At 31.9% G+C, this 13184-nt stretch overlaps 1 protein-coding gene across 1 annotated transcript; it reads left to right on the forward strand.

Annotated features, from left to right (window-relative positions):
- Positions 1–3748: 3748 nt before the first annotated feature.
- Positions 3749–5737, forward strand: LOC102668924 (uncharacterized). Its single transcript, XM_006584013.3, has 2 exons — positions 3749–4044; positions 4136–5737. Exons 1-2 carry the CDS (start codon positions 3907–3909, stop codon positions 5339–5341), a joined length of 1344 nt encoding a protein of 447 aa, XP_006584076.1. The 5' UTR covers positions 3749–3906; the 3' UTR covers positions 5342–5737.
- Positions 5738–13184: the final 7447 nt, after the last annotated feature.

Consider the following 13184-nt stretch of genomic DNA (forward strand, 5'->3'; position numbering starts at 1 on the left):
GTCATTTTTTCTTAGAATATATTTAATTAAAATATATTTGATAAAAAAAATTACATTGTCATCTAATAATATATTATCATGTTGTTCACTTTATAATAATCACTTTAAAATGTAATACTTGGTGATGATTTTTTATTGATTGATTAAGTACGTAGAAATTAAACTTTTAATAAAAAAAACTCTATTAAGAAAAGAATATGTGCTAACTTTTGCCCATTTCAATGTGAACAAGTTTATTATGAGTAACTATTTAATTATAAATGAACTTTATAAAGGTATTTTGCATTTTTGCTTCTCCGATCCCTTTAACTTCTAAAGTCACCACGAACTAATTTTAAATTAATATTATATTCTTGATTAATTTTAAATATGATATTATTGATTTTCAGACTTTAATTAAAGGATGAAACGATTATCGACTCTGGAACTTTACTCAAAATATTCATTTTATCTTGTAAAATCTCAAAATCAACCATAAGGATTAATTCAAAACTAGTAATCAATAATGATAAATCTCGCAAATTAAAGAGTGATATTAGTTCATCAGCAGATTGAAATACACAGTGGCAATAGTGGTTATACTACTGTGAGTGAGAGTGATTTAAACCAGATAAATTAGCTAGAGTGAGCTTGTGGCCATGTTGCGCAGCGGAGCTTTGGTACCATCAAAGCATTTAGACAATAAAACCTGATATATAACGGAGAATTAAATTGCATAATTCGTCTCACAGAAAAACAAAACAGAGTGGTTCACGTGGTGTATATATACCACCACTAAGAGAGAAAACAACCTGACAATTAACAAACCTTGCTCACAGCAGCATACAGCACTACTACACTGAACAGAAAAAAGTATACTGCACTACGTACAGTGAACAGAGAAAATAAAAAGTATATGTATTTATCCATTCAATATGCTACGCATATAACCACTATATCCACTGTCTTTCATTCTAACATACATTTTAATACTCTGGATCCACAGGTGTGGGAACTGTCTGTAAAGTCTCGTAATATAATACAATATATTTGATTGTTTCTCGCATTTATAAGCAAATATATGGGCACATGGCAGAACCCAATAATCAAGCTGCCCGGCATTTATTTGGTGACTAGCAGAACCAAGTAGTCACCAATATTTTGGAAATAGCACAATGAGAAACTGATCTGTTTAGCTATATTTTGGGGTGGCACTCACCAAAATCATTTTCGCGTGCTTTAATTTCATCCCTTTCACTAAATAACCTGAACTTTATCAGTAATGCCAGGTATGGGAATATCCCCAAAGGACAGCTCCGTATATAAAGACTCTTCAACCCAAACCAGAAAACACTGAACACTTCACTGCATTACATTCAAGTCATATCGTGTGCCTTCTATCTCCATGTGTGGATTTAGCTCTCTAAAATAATATATTATACTCCATCTATTTTTAATTATAAGATTTTTTTTTATTAATTCATACTTTTTAAAAACAATAATTAATCATATTAAATATATTATCATTTTAAAATTATCTTTTTATATTTTTCTATTTATTTAATTATTTTTTTATTAATGTTAAGAAAAAGAATAATTAAATAAGATTATGTGGAAAAAAAATTAATACATCTAAAAATTAAAAAATAACCTTATAATTAAAAATAAAAAGAGTATTTATAGTATTATATCTCAAAAAGGCAATGCTAGTAATGTAATCCGTCTCCGTCATGTGTCAATCTGAATCTTCTGGAGTTAAATTTAACGACAATCTAGCAGTTGTTTCTGCGTCAGATATATAGCCTCTTTTGTTTAATTTTCTACCCGCTCTAGAGGCTATGGTGAAAATAAATTGAAGTAGTTAGCTACAATTAGGAGAAAGTAGGTGAGATCCCAAGTCACAATCACTCGCAAAAAAAACAAGATCTCAATTAATAAACACGTGATGGAAAGAAAAAATCTAAGATATGTTAACATTTTACTCAATATATATGAATAAGACGCGATAGATAGCAATATGAAAAGAATGAAAATAAGGTATATTCCTAGTAAAAGCCACATTTGGAAGCATGCTGCAATCATGAAACAAGTGGCAACACCATAAGGTATGGAAAGAGTACAATGAGATACTGGTTAGTTAGCAATACATTCGGGTTGCACTGATCACCAAAATCATAGGCGACTTCATCGCTATCAATAATCACAATAACACTGGTAACCCCTGAACTTTGATTTTCATTCATGCGAGGTATGGGACTATCCCCAAACGACAGCTCCATAAAGAACCTTCGTGTTCTTAATTGGCAATGGCCAACCCTTTCAACCCAAACCAGAAAACACTGAATACTTCAACTACATTACATTCAAGTCGTATAATATGTGCAGATTTAATTAGCTCTGTAATATCTCAAAAAGCCAATGTGTCAATCTCAATCTTCCGGAATTAATTTTAGCGACAATTTAGCAGTTGTTTCTGCGTGAGATACCCTCTTCTATTTAATTTCTACCCACTCCTCTACTACCGTCTACTGCCGATTATGGTAAAAATAAATCCAAACTAATAGCCACATGCAATTAGGAGAATCCCAAGTACACACACAAAAAGCATAATCTCAAAGAATTAATACCAAAGTTGATTAGGCTTGTTCACTCTGCCTTCAATTACACAGATGATGGGAAGGAAGGATCAGAGAAAGGTACACATATTTTACTCCACTCGATATGCATCAGAAAAATAAGATGCGATAGCTACAGGAAAAGAATGATATGCATGGTCCTTCGTGGCTGAGTATAGATTTCCTTATAAGACATATTCCAGTCTAAGCAAAAGTCAATAAAGCCACATTTTGAAAGGGAAATGTTTGGTGTTAGACACTTAAAAGAGAAACAAATATAATAAGATTTATGATGTGAAAAGAAGAATGAAAAATAAAAAATATTGAAAAAATATTTATGTATCATTATTTCATTTCAAAATTTACTATAATAATAAAATCAGTAATTACCATTTAGAATTGGCATGGGAGTGGGAGATATCTCTCTCATGTGTCTTTTCATTGAAAAAGGGAGAGAGATTAATGGTATGTTTGATAAAAATGAGAAAAATGATATTAAACAAAAAAATTCCAATTCACATCTTTTATATTTTACTTTAATTTTTTTAAAAAATATATTATTATCTTTTTTATTTTCATCCTTTAAATCAAACACATCTTACAAAATCGAAATTTTCTTTTAGACAAAGATAATATTTTGAAAATTTACATTTATTCAATCAAATTGATTAAGTACTTATAATTCAAATTGACGGCATAATAGTATTAAATATTATATTTATTAAATACAAGATATAATTAACTTGAACAATATAATTAACGGTTATACTCAATCAATATAATGTTTTTATTTTATTTTTTATTTTTTCATTCATAACAAATGGAATAGAATAATGTAGAGCCCCGCTTATTTTTTTTTTCATATTTCTGTCCTTTCAAACAAGAAAACCAAATGGAGAAATGATTTATTTTTCTACTCTCTTTTTTTTTTCTATATATCCAGAATATTTCCATTTTTGTTTCTTTCGTTCCATACAAAGTATAAGGGTCTATTTGAATTTCTTTTTATACTTTTTTATTTTAAAAATATTACTGATTAATAAAAAAATTATGTAAAATCTAGAAAGTCTTTAAAAATTTATCCTAAAATGAGAGATATTTTGTCATCATCTTGTTCAATTTGATAGTCTTAAGTGGAGGAAACGAGTCATCTGTAGTGTAACATGGTGAAACATGAGCTGGATGCAGTTGTGTACTTTGTTTTTCTAACTAGAATTAGAAATCAAAGCCATGTTTCATTTTATGTATAAATGTTAAAAAAAATAGCGCTTGGTCTGTTGTTGATTGTTGATGGGCACCACCACCCAGCGAAATGAACACTCGCAAACACCCAATTCCTTCAGGCCGCAACTTCCCTTCCGTCAATTTCCGCCGCACCTCCCCCAAAACTCACCTTTCCGCCAGGAAGCTTGCAGCGCGCTTATGGCACTTGCGCTTTTTCAAGCCCAAGGTATATTCTATTCTTCACTTTCTCAATATTAGTATTCACTAACACATTAACCTTACCTTACCATCTATCTATATATCTGCACCGTCCTCAGCTTCAATCTTCTCCGCCACGTGTCAAGCTTACAGAGCAAGAGGGTACCAAACGCGCCAACACTCCTATCCGGAAGCTTCTTAGAGAAACCAAATTAATAGGTGGTGACTCTGTTCTCCTCTCAGAACTCCTTCGTGCTCAAACCTGCATTAACAAGCTCAAAGCTGAACACAAGTTCTCCAAGAAAAAGCTTGAGGATGAAAAGCTTCTCTGGAAGCGTCGAGAATTCATCAAGAATCAAGCGCTGCTAGAGGACTTGAAGGATAAGTTAGCCAGGGAAAGGACAAGTAGAGAGAGAATGGAATCTGTGAATGCCAAATTGATACATGAGCTTGCCGAAGCAAAACTATATGCCAAACAATTTATGGTTAACTACAAGGAGGAAAAGAGGAAAAGAGGAATAATTGAGCAAGTGTGCAACGAATTGGCGATGCAAATGGGAGAAGACAAGGCTAGGCTGGAGGGAATTCGCGTGGAAATGGAGGAAGAGAGGAACATGTTTCGCATAGCATGGCTGTTGCGTGAAGAGAGCATCCAAATGAAGCTGCTCGACGCGAAACTTGCCCTGGAAGATAAGTATAATCACATGATCCATTTGATTGCGCATCTGCAAAGTTTCTTGAGCTCAAGGGGTCATGAACTGGGCGCCATGGACGCTCAGTTGGTCAAACAGGCAGCTGAATCACTCAATCTTGAACTTTCATATGACTTGGCCAAGTCAAATGATGTTTTTGATGAGATCAAAATTAAGGAGAGTGTGTTTAAAGTTGAACCCTACTACCCTTCCAATCTCATTGGCCCCTCATCCACCGTCCACATTGTGAGTCTTGACGAAGATCATTGCCTCAACAATAATGCTAACCAAAACATTCATGGATTAGAATGTTGTGAAAATGCAGAGGATGGTTGTTACGAGCACTCTGATTCTGTGCCACAACAAAAGTCACAAGATTCAAAAATTGGTAAGCGTAAAGGGAGACTCGCAAGAAATGCAGTTAAGAGCGGTGGGAAAGGTTCGGGTGAAAGTGGTTTCAGACAATGGGAATTATTGGGACAACCTGTGAATCCGCACATAACTCGTGGGATGAAAGGATGCATCGAATGGCCACGAGGCATTCCCAAGATCAATTCCAAGGTCATCATCCCTTTGGAAGAAAGAGTGCGAAAACAGAAATCTCAGTTACAACATATACTTAAGCCTCATTAATTTGTTTCAAAGAGAACAAATGTAGAAACAGATTTCGATACAATTCCATTTATTTAATTTTGTACTCGGTTGTTCGTGGACCAAATTTCCAAAAGAAGCGCCACCTTCTCACAGATTTTAGCTTATTTGTCAAAAATAACGTTGTGTTGTTGGTGATTGTCCTTCTATTCAGCCACTGAGCTACTGTAATCATGTTAGCTAGAGTCATATTAGAAACTAGATAGCATCATGTATGTTGAGTGTGGTTGATTCTTTTTTTGGAAAACCAAACCATTTTGATAGCAAAAGGTTTATTATTCCTTGACGGGTTTGATAGCAAAAGGTTTATTACCCTGCAATCATGTTATGCACACTTTTTTGGTGATCTCTTGACGATAGATAATAATTTGTTCAATTTCATGATCATTGTGTAGTGAAGCTATTGGTGCTCTACTGCTCTTACACTTTCTTTGCTGTGTCTAAAATTATCAATGGACAATTCGTTGCCTCTCACCATAATGGCGATCAGTCACAGAATATTTATTGTGTGAAGGGGAAATTATAACCCATTTCAGTAAAAACAAATACTAATCAGCACATTGATTAAAAAATTATAAAAAACATTTTTTTTATTAAAATATGTAAAATTACATTATTTATAATTTTTTTAAGACTTTATTATTATTATTTTCATAATAAATATTTTTTCTTTTAATTTATGAATAAGTATCCTACGTACACAAAAAACTTAAAAAACAAAGAAATCATCATTTGCCATGATTTACTTTCCTAGTGCTGCCTGAAACCCTTGTGCAGCAGATTCAATGATTAATTCTGACCTAATAAAGTCTTAAAATGTTTGCTAGGGCCTAAGAGGGCTAAGAATGTTGGTGGAGAAGAATCCGGCGTGCCTGATGATGCGCCTATAATTTTTGCTGACAGATATGATTTAGCTAGCTTGAAGATGGACCCGGTTAATCCATGCGAGCTTTAATTACATAATATATATGTAGACCCTACACATATATTTATCTTCATGCTGCTTCTTCTTGGCTCCTGGTAGGGACTCATCCTTGTGAAGTATTTTTATTCATTTGTAGCCACGTCGTTGAAGTTAAACTAGCAATAGCAGGTGTCATCCATTATAAGAAGACCAAGACGTCAGACAGAGCATGTACTAATAAGACACTGTCTCCTGTGAGCCCAACAAGAGACTACTTTCCTTCATACATATCGGTGATTTGATAGTTATTCGATCTCTCCTATCCACGATTCCTTTTCCATCCATCTGAATATGCTTACATAAAATTTAAATATATATATATATATATATATGCACATTTTTTTTACGTTTTCTTCATTAAGTTATTTATAACATCATATGCAAATAGTTAGTATAGGTTTTCTTAATCTCCATTGCTTTTTACGGCTTTATCTTTCAACTTCACAAAGGGCGAGCAAATAAGGAAAAGATATATAGCGGCACCTGGAAAAAAGAGTGGTCAGTCAGTCAGTACATTAATTCTGCAATGGAATCTGGAAAGTAAAATTGTGTAGCAGATTAAGGGTGTAAGCGGATACGGTAAATTTACAAATTCGTTTAACTTAACTCTACTCAATTATAATTCGATCTGTTGTATGAGTTGGATCGTGACTTTATATTCATTCGATCGTTTTGACTAATCATGTTATAGTCACATGCAAGTATTGGGTTGATAAGTTTCAAAATCGATACATTCAACTCAATCCAACCTATATCTAATATTAGTAATAATAATTATAATTAAATTATCTATAATGTTTATCTCATAGATACTCACTTATACTCAATCAAAATATTTAATTGGTTCAACAGTATGTATAAATCGTTTCTTTTTTAATTACCTAAAAACTCACATCACAAATAAACCTTTGGATGAGATAATAAGCTACTCTAGACTCTTTAAGGTAGTTTTTCTCTTATTTTTGTTTCTTTTTAACATTTTTAACCATTGAGATTCTCATTTTTTTTCTTTTTAGCTTTAGCTATGGAATGGTATTTTTAATTTAATATTTCATATTGTATTGACGTCATGCATTCGTTCAACTTGGATCATGGACAAATTTGAATTTGACGTTGAAAATGTTGTTATATCATGACAGTTTGATAGGTACATATTTTGAAGATATCTTAAGTTGTAAACATTGAAAAGTGACGAGATTATTGCTAAAATTTAAAGGATAATTTTATCTATAACTTTTATGAAGATATTGAGAGCTAATTTACCCAACTGAAGGGTCGTATAAATCATGGAGAATAGCATATTTTTTTTACTCAATAACTTGTTTAACATTGTGGAATTGACTTCTAATTGAGATAATTAACCTCTAATAGACCCATATTACGAGCTTAGGCTTTAGTTAATCATAGCAAAACTTTATTTAAATATTCTCCAGACTCAAATATAAACAAATGTTGAACTTAAATATAACTAATTTAATCTTATTTAATGATATTATTTCTAAAACATCATTTATTTAATGATATCAAGTTTTAATAAAGATCATTTTAAAAATAACATTATTTTTAATTAAGATTAGTAAAATTAATTAATACCAACTTATAACTTTTAATTAGTGTGAAATTAATTTTTTTTTTATTTATATTTGAGTCTAGTAGAGGGAATATGTCTTATAGAGTCCTTGAGGGAGAACCTCCATATCATTTTTCGTTTTCAATTGACATAGTTTCCGCTTAGATTTCATCTCTATGATTTCTCCCATTCTCTTTCCCTTTTTGATAATTTTGTGTGAAGACTCTATGGATTATGGAAGAATAAACATTTTTATATCAATTTTCTACTGTAAGGATTCTTTTGTGGGTCTTGAAGTTTTTTTAATTCTCAGTTTGATTTCTTCATCTTAAGAGACTACCAATATTATTTGCCTTTTACCGTAAGTTTTCTTATTGTTTGACGACTCGTGTACAGTCACAAATCAAGTACTTATGTCTAAGTTTTAACAATATGCAACAATATTCAATGTATTTATTGAAAAGGAACAATATTTTAATGTATAATTGAAAGAAAGAAAAAAGTAAGAATCTCACTCTCAAATTGCATATATACAAGTAGATTATAAGGACAAGAGGAATAGGGAAAAAAGAATAGCACGTAATAATTTTATTTTTTGATATTTTCTTATTCTTATGTTTTTGACATTTTATTGTATCATTCTTCTTAAAAAAAAAATTCTCAAGTATTTTATATATCTAATCAACTTATTTTATCCTCTTTATTTTTTATGACTTGTTATAGCTCAATTCAATATGACGGCACATTCTTAGTAATTCTGAAAATTAAAATAAGGAGTTCATACCGCGTTGGAATCTGAATAACGAACCTGATTGCAATACAGAGGTAGCCAAACAGGGCTTCAGATCAAGCAAGCAACAGAAACATAGGCCCATTATTTTTGTTTTTTGTCATTGCCTAGGCCTAACACCAAACAGAGCCTTTAATAACTCTACCAAAGGCAAAGAGTATCCTTTGGGAAGAGGTGATCCCGTAAGGTATTTTAACCTGAACTATTATATATTTTGTTTGAACTTAGCATTTTTTGAATTATGTATTATCTAATTTTGCTTTCTGATTTTTTTCCCGATATACTCCCAATGACAAGTATTAAGAAACATTAAATATACTCAAGTATTTTAATTATTTTAAAAATTAAATATTGAATAATATTTGTGTTTTATTTTTAAATATTTTTTTAGTTTTATGAATATCTATCTATTTTTTTATGTACAATAATTACATTGAGATTGGAACTTAAAGACCTCATATAAACTATCCTAACCACCCAAAACTAAGACGACCCTAGTGCGTATGAAAATACAAATTAAAATCAGTTTATTTAACAATGAAGAAAAAAGATAATTTAATAAAGATTAAATTTAATCTCATAATTTTTTAAAACATCTGATCCAAAGATTAGAACATCATGACAACCTCTGCTTAAAATTTAGAATGACACATGCAACTTATGTCACATGACTATCACAGTTGTCATGTGTCTTCTACATTATACATGTCATCAAACAAACTCACAAAGTTAGTAATAGAGATTAATTTTATTGTATTTCAAAAATAATGAAAGATTAAAAATGTTAATTTTAAACAAAGACTAGGATCAAATTTAATTAATTTTACTGAGATTAAAAACATAATTTTGTTTTGTATTCAAATTAATTTTAATCATAAATTTAATGTTATAACATGTATAAAGAATAAATATATGTACCAAATAAAATAAACACATATTTTAATATCCAATGTACATTAGCTACATGCATGCACTTGACGATTAAAAAAATGCATGCATTCATCTGTACATAACTTGTGTGTGTATATATATAAGAAAAATGATATTCATATTATTATTTTTTTACTTTTAGTGAGGGATTAGAAAAGAATAAAAATTAAAAAATGTGATAAATATTTTGATATAATAAAGAGAGAAATAAAAATAAAATGTAAAAATTTATATAAATATATCAATGACATTATTATTTTATACGAAAATGCCCCTGATCTACACGCCTAACTAACAAAGTTCTTCTGCCTGCTAGAAATACCCCTAGGACCTTTTAGTGATACTTTGATTTATAATGAGATGTCAAACAAATAGTTCATACTAACTCTCATTACACACATTCAAAAATGTACTTCATGATTATACCAGAACCCCACTTGATCAAAAAACTCACTTGATTATCACTCTCTACAGTCCACACACACAAGCACATGCGAGTGGGTGCTCTGGCTAGCTAGAGCAGAACACTTTTACACTTCATTTAGTTTGGTTCAATCCAATTAGCAAAGAAAGAAAACATGATGGTTGGTTTCCAAATTCTATTGTAGTCTCTATTGTTTGCAATAGGTGAAAAGAACAGAGAAAAAGTTGTTTCCATTGGTTGGGGCCTGCACTAGAAATCTTTTATCTGATATGGGGGGGAAATATTTCCGGAAGATGAGACTTCTATTCAAATGAAAAAAAATGTTTTTGTTTTTATCTTATTATAATCATTTAAATGTTATGTAGTTTTTATTTATTATTCTTCATCCAAATAATTTGAAAAATTATCTATTAGTTTTTTTCATACTTCGTTTTACTTTATATACTCTTTTATTATTTTTTTCTCACATTCAAATTAAGTATTTCTTTTTTATTGAATTCATTCAAATTGAGTATTAACCTTAGGATAATTATACATTAATTATATACTCAAATTTAGTTTATTTTTAAATGAAGCCATAAGATGATAATTTTGTTCGATTCACTTAAGTTTATTATTATTATCTTTATTTTAGGTTTGAGTAAATCAAATAAAAAGAAAGGAATATGGTGATTAAAAATTTCCAACTAGCCGACAAAAGCCTTCCTTAAGATCCTGTCCCTTCACCCTGCTAAAGTGCATAGAATGCACACCCCAATGCTAGAACAACAATGTTAACCTAATCATACAGTGCGGGCCTGCTTCCTTTCATCACTCAAAAAGGAATTCAGCTTTGTACAATCATTGGTCACGCCGGTGATCCAATTGTTCCAAACTAGTTTAGTACCAAAATAATACCATGGTACATCTAATCTAAATCTGCCAAGAACAAATATACATCATCGTATCTGGAAACCATGATGATACGTATCACATTCACATGGGAAGCACCAGGGTGGCTGCGCTATACATCATTTTAGATTCTGATTCAGAATTCAGATCGTGCAAAATTAAAAGATCCACTTACCTAGCTATATATGCATTATTACATAGAAGTAATATTAATATGAATTAATATATAGCAAGAGTATTATGATTTTGCAACATGGATGGAAGTATCATCAAAACGACTGATAGAACTAAACACAGAATTGTGGCAGTTTCTATAAAGTTAACAGCATAATAATAGTGGGTCAAGTTTTGGGAACTTATTCTACTTGCAAAGTTTATTGTATGTCGTTTGGGTATGCAACATGTCCTAAGATGTGGGATTATTTTGTGACAGTGGCCAGTGGGCCATCCCCTTATGAAGCCGCCATGCCCTAACTTTTTCGCTCATCCAATTTACCCACTTTACTCACATTCTTCTTTTTTTTAACTTACAAATGCCAAAGTACAAAGATGAGAGGCTGAGAATAAAAGCACAGCATGGGATGCTTGGTTGCACTGACGGACCTAGGGCCCATGGCCCACTCCTGCCAAATCCAACCATTTCCTTCGGGTTCTTCAGTCTGATTGGGCCCACTCCACAATCTAAGGCCCATAAAAACCATACTTATCATCACAGCTAGCATCATGCGTAAGTAGGGATGTCAACGGGTGTGAGGGATTTTTTTTCCCTGTCTATAAAAGAAATTGTTGTTGTGTTTGTTACTTGATGTGTTGTATCAGTATGTGTAATTGTGTATGCGTTAAGTAATTAAGTGTATTAAAAATATAAAATCAATCTTTAATATTTAAAATATAAAATAATAATTAATATAAGGATAACCATGTAATTTCCTTAGGCGAAAATCCCACAAGACGGGGGAGGGTGTGATTCCCGTCCCCGTCATGCCAACAGGAGAATATTTATTCATGTCCCCACAGGAAAAAAATTCTCATTTGTGGGGCCCATATAAGACAATCCTTGTAGGGATCCTCATTTGCGGGTCCAAATTGACACCCCTAAGTGAGGAAAGTATCACCCAAAGCAGTATACTCGGACCTAAGTATAATTGGTCATTTGGGTAAAGCTTTTAGACTTGTGCTATGCCTGGACATGAGGCCTGTAATTCTTCATTAATCTTATTAAAATTGGGGTTATTCTTCTTACACTAAAGGAGTTTCTTCTACACCCAACAATTTAAGTGAATTAGCAAAATTGTCCTTCATTTAAAATTGAAATACACTCATCCCCTCCATACACCCATCTCTTCCCTACACTCATCCCTTCTTTTGTGTTTCAGCATTCATTCTCCCTATTGCATCACCGTGAGTCTCTCCACTTTGTTCATCTTTACCATTCTATGGATCATCTTGTTGATGGTGTCGCCTCTTGTTGTCGTTGTGAGTACCTCTATCTCCCCAAATGTGTGTTTGTTTATTTTTACTATGTTAAACCCATATAAATTTGTAATCCATATGGTAATATAAATTGTTAATTCGTATGAAACTTATGAATTATCAATCGTAACTTTTATACGGATTGTTAATCTATATGTTTAATTGTTTATTATGACATAGATCCTTTAACTTGTAGATGGAAAAAATTTATCTCTTTTATTGTTACACCGCAACACCCCATTATGACAACCACAAACCGAAAATGAACCATTACAAAAATACACCTATGCCAAATCAACCGCAACAACTAAGGAGTTCCCCAAAACAGAAAATGATGTATGGAGAAAAAAAAACCATAGAAGAAGAAGGAGAAATAAAACATAAATAAGGTTAGAATTTATGTTAAGTATAGAAGAATTTGTATTGGATGCAAAAAGAAAAAGTCCTTATAATTGGCGGGCTGGTAATGTTCCTTGGTTTTCAATTCAGAATACGACAGCTCCACCTCATGTGGGTCCCAGACGGACCCCAACCTAATTGTGGACCGCTCAATGTGGCTCTCTCAGTCTGCTTGATCTGTCTCTGGATTTTGATTGATTTTTGAAGATGCCTTTTTCTAAATCCATTGGCATTCACGTCGTCACACTGAAGTGGGATTAGTTCAGCTCAGCTTAAATTAAAATCATTTTCTAATCATCACCGCAACCTTCCCAGGCCATCAATTAGTACCTACGCAGAGTGTTGGTTCATTCAATTCGGTCATTAATTCATTATCTTGATCCT

This window comes from Glycine max, chromosome 7 (assembly GCF_000004515.6).
Source record: "Glycine max cultivar Williams 82 chromosome 7, Glycine_max_v4.0, whole genome shotgun sequence".
Classification (NCBI taxonomy): Eukaryota; Viridiplantae; Streptophyta; class Magnoliopsida; order Fabales; family Fabaceae; genus Glycine; species Glycine max.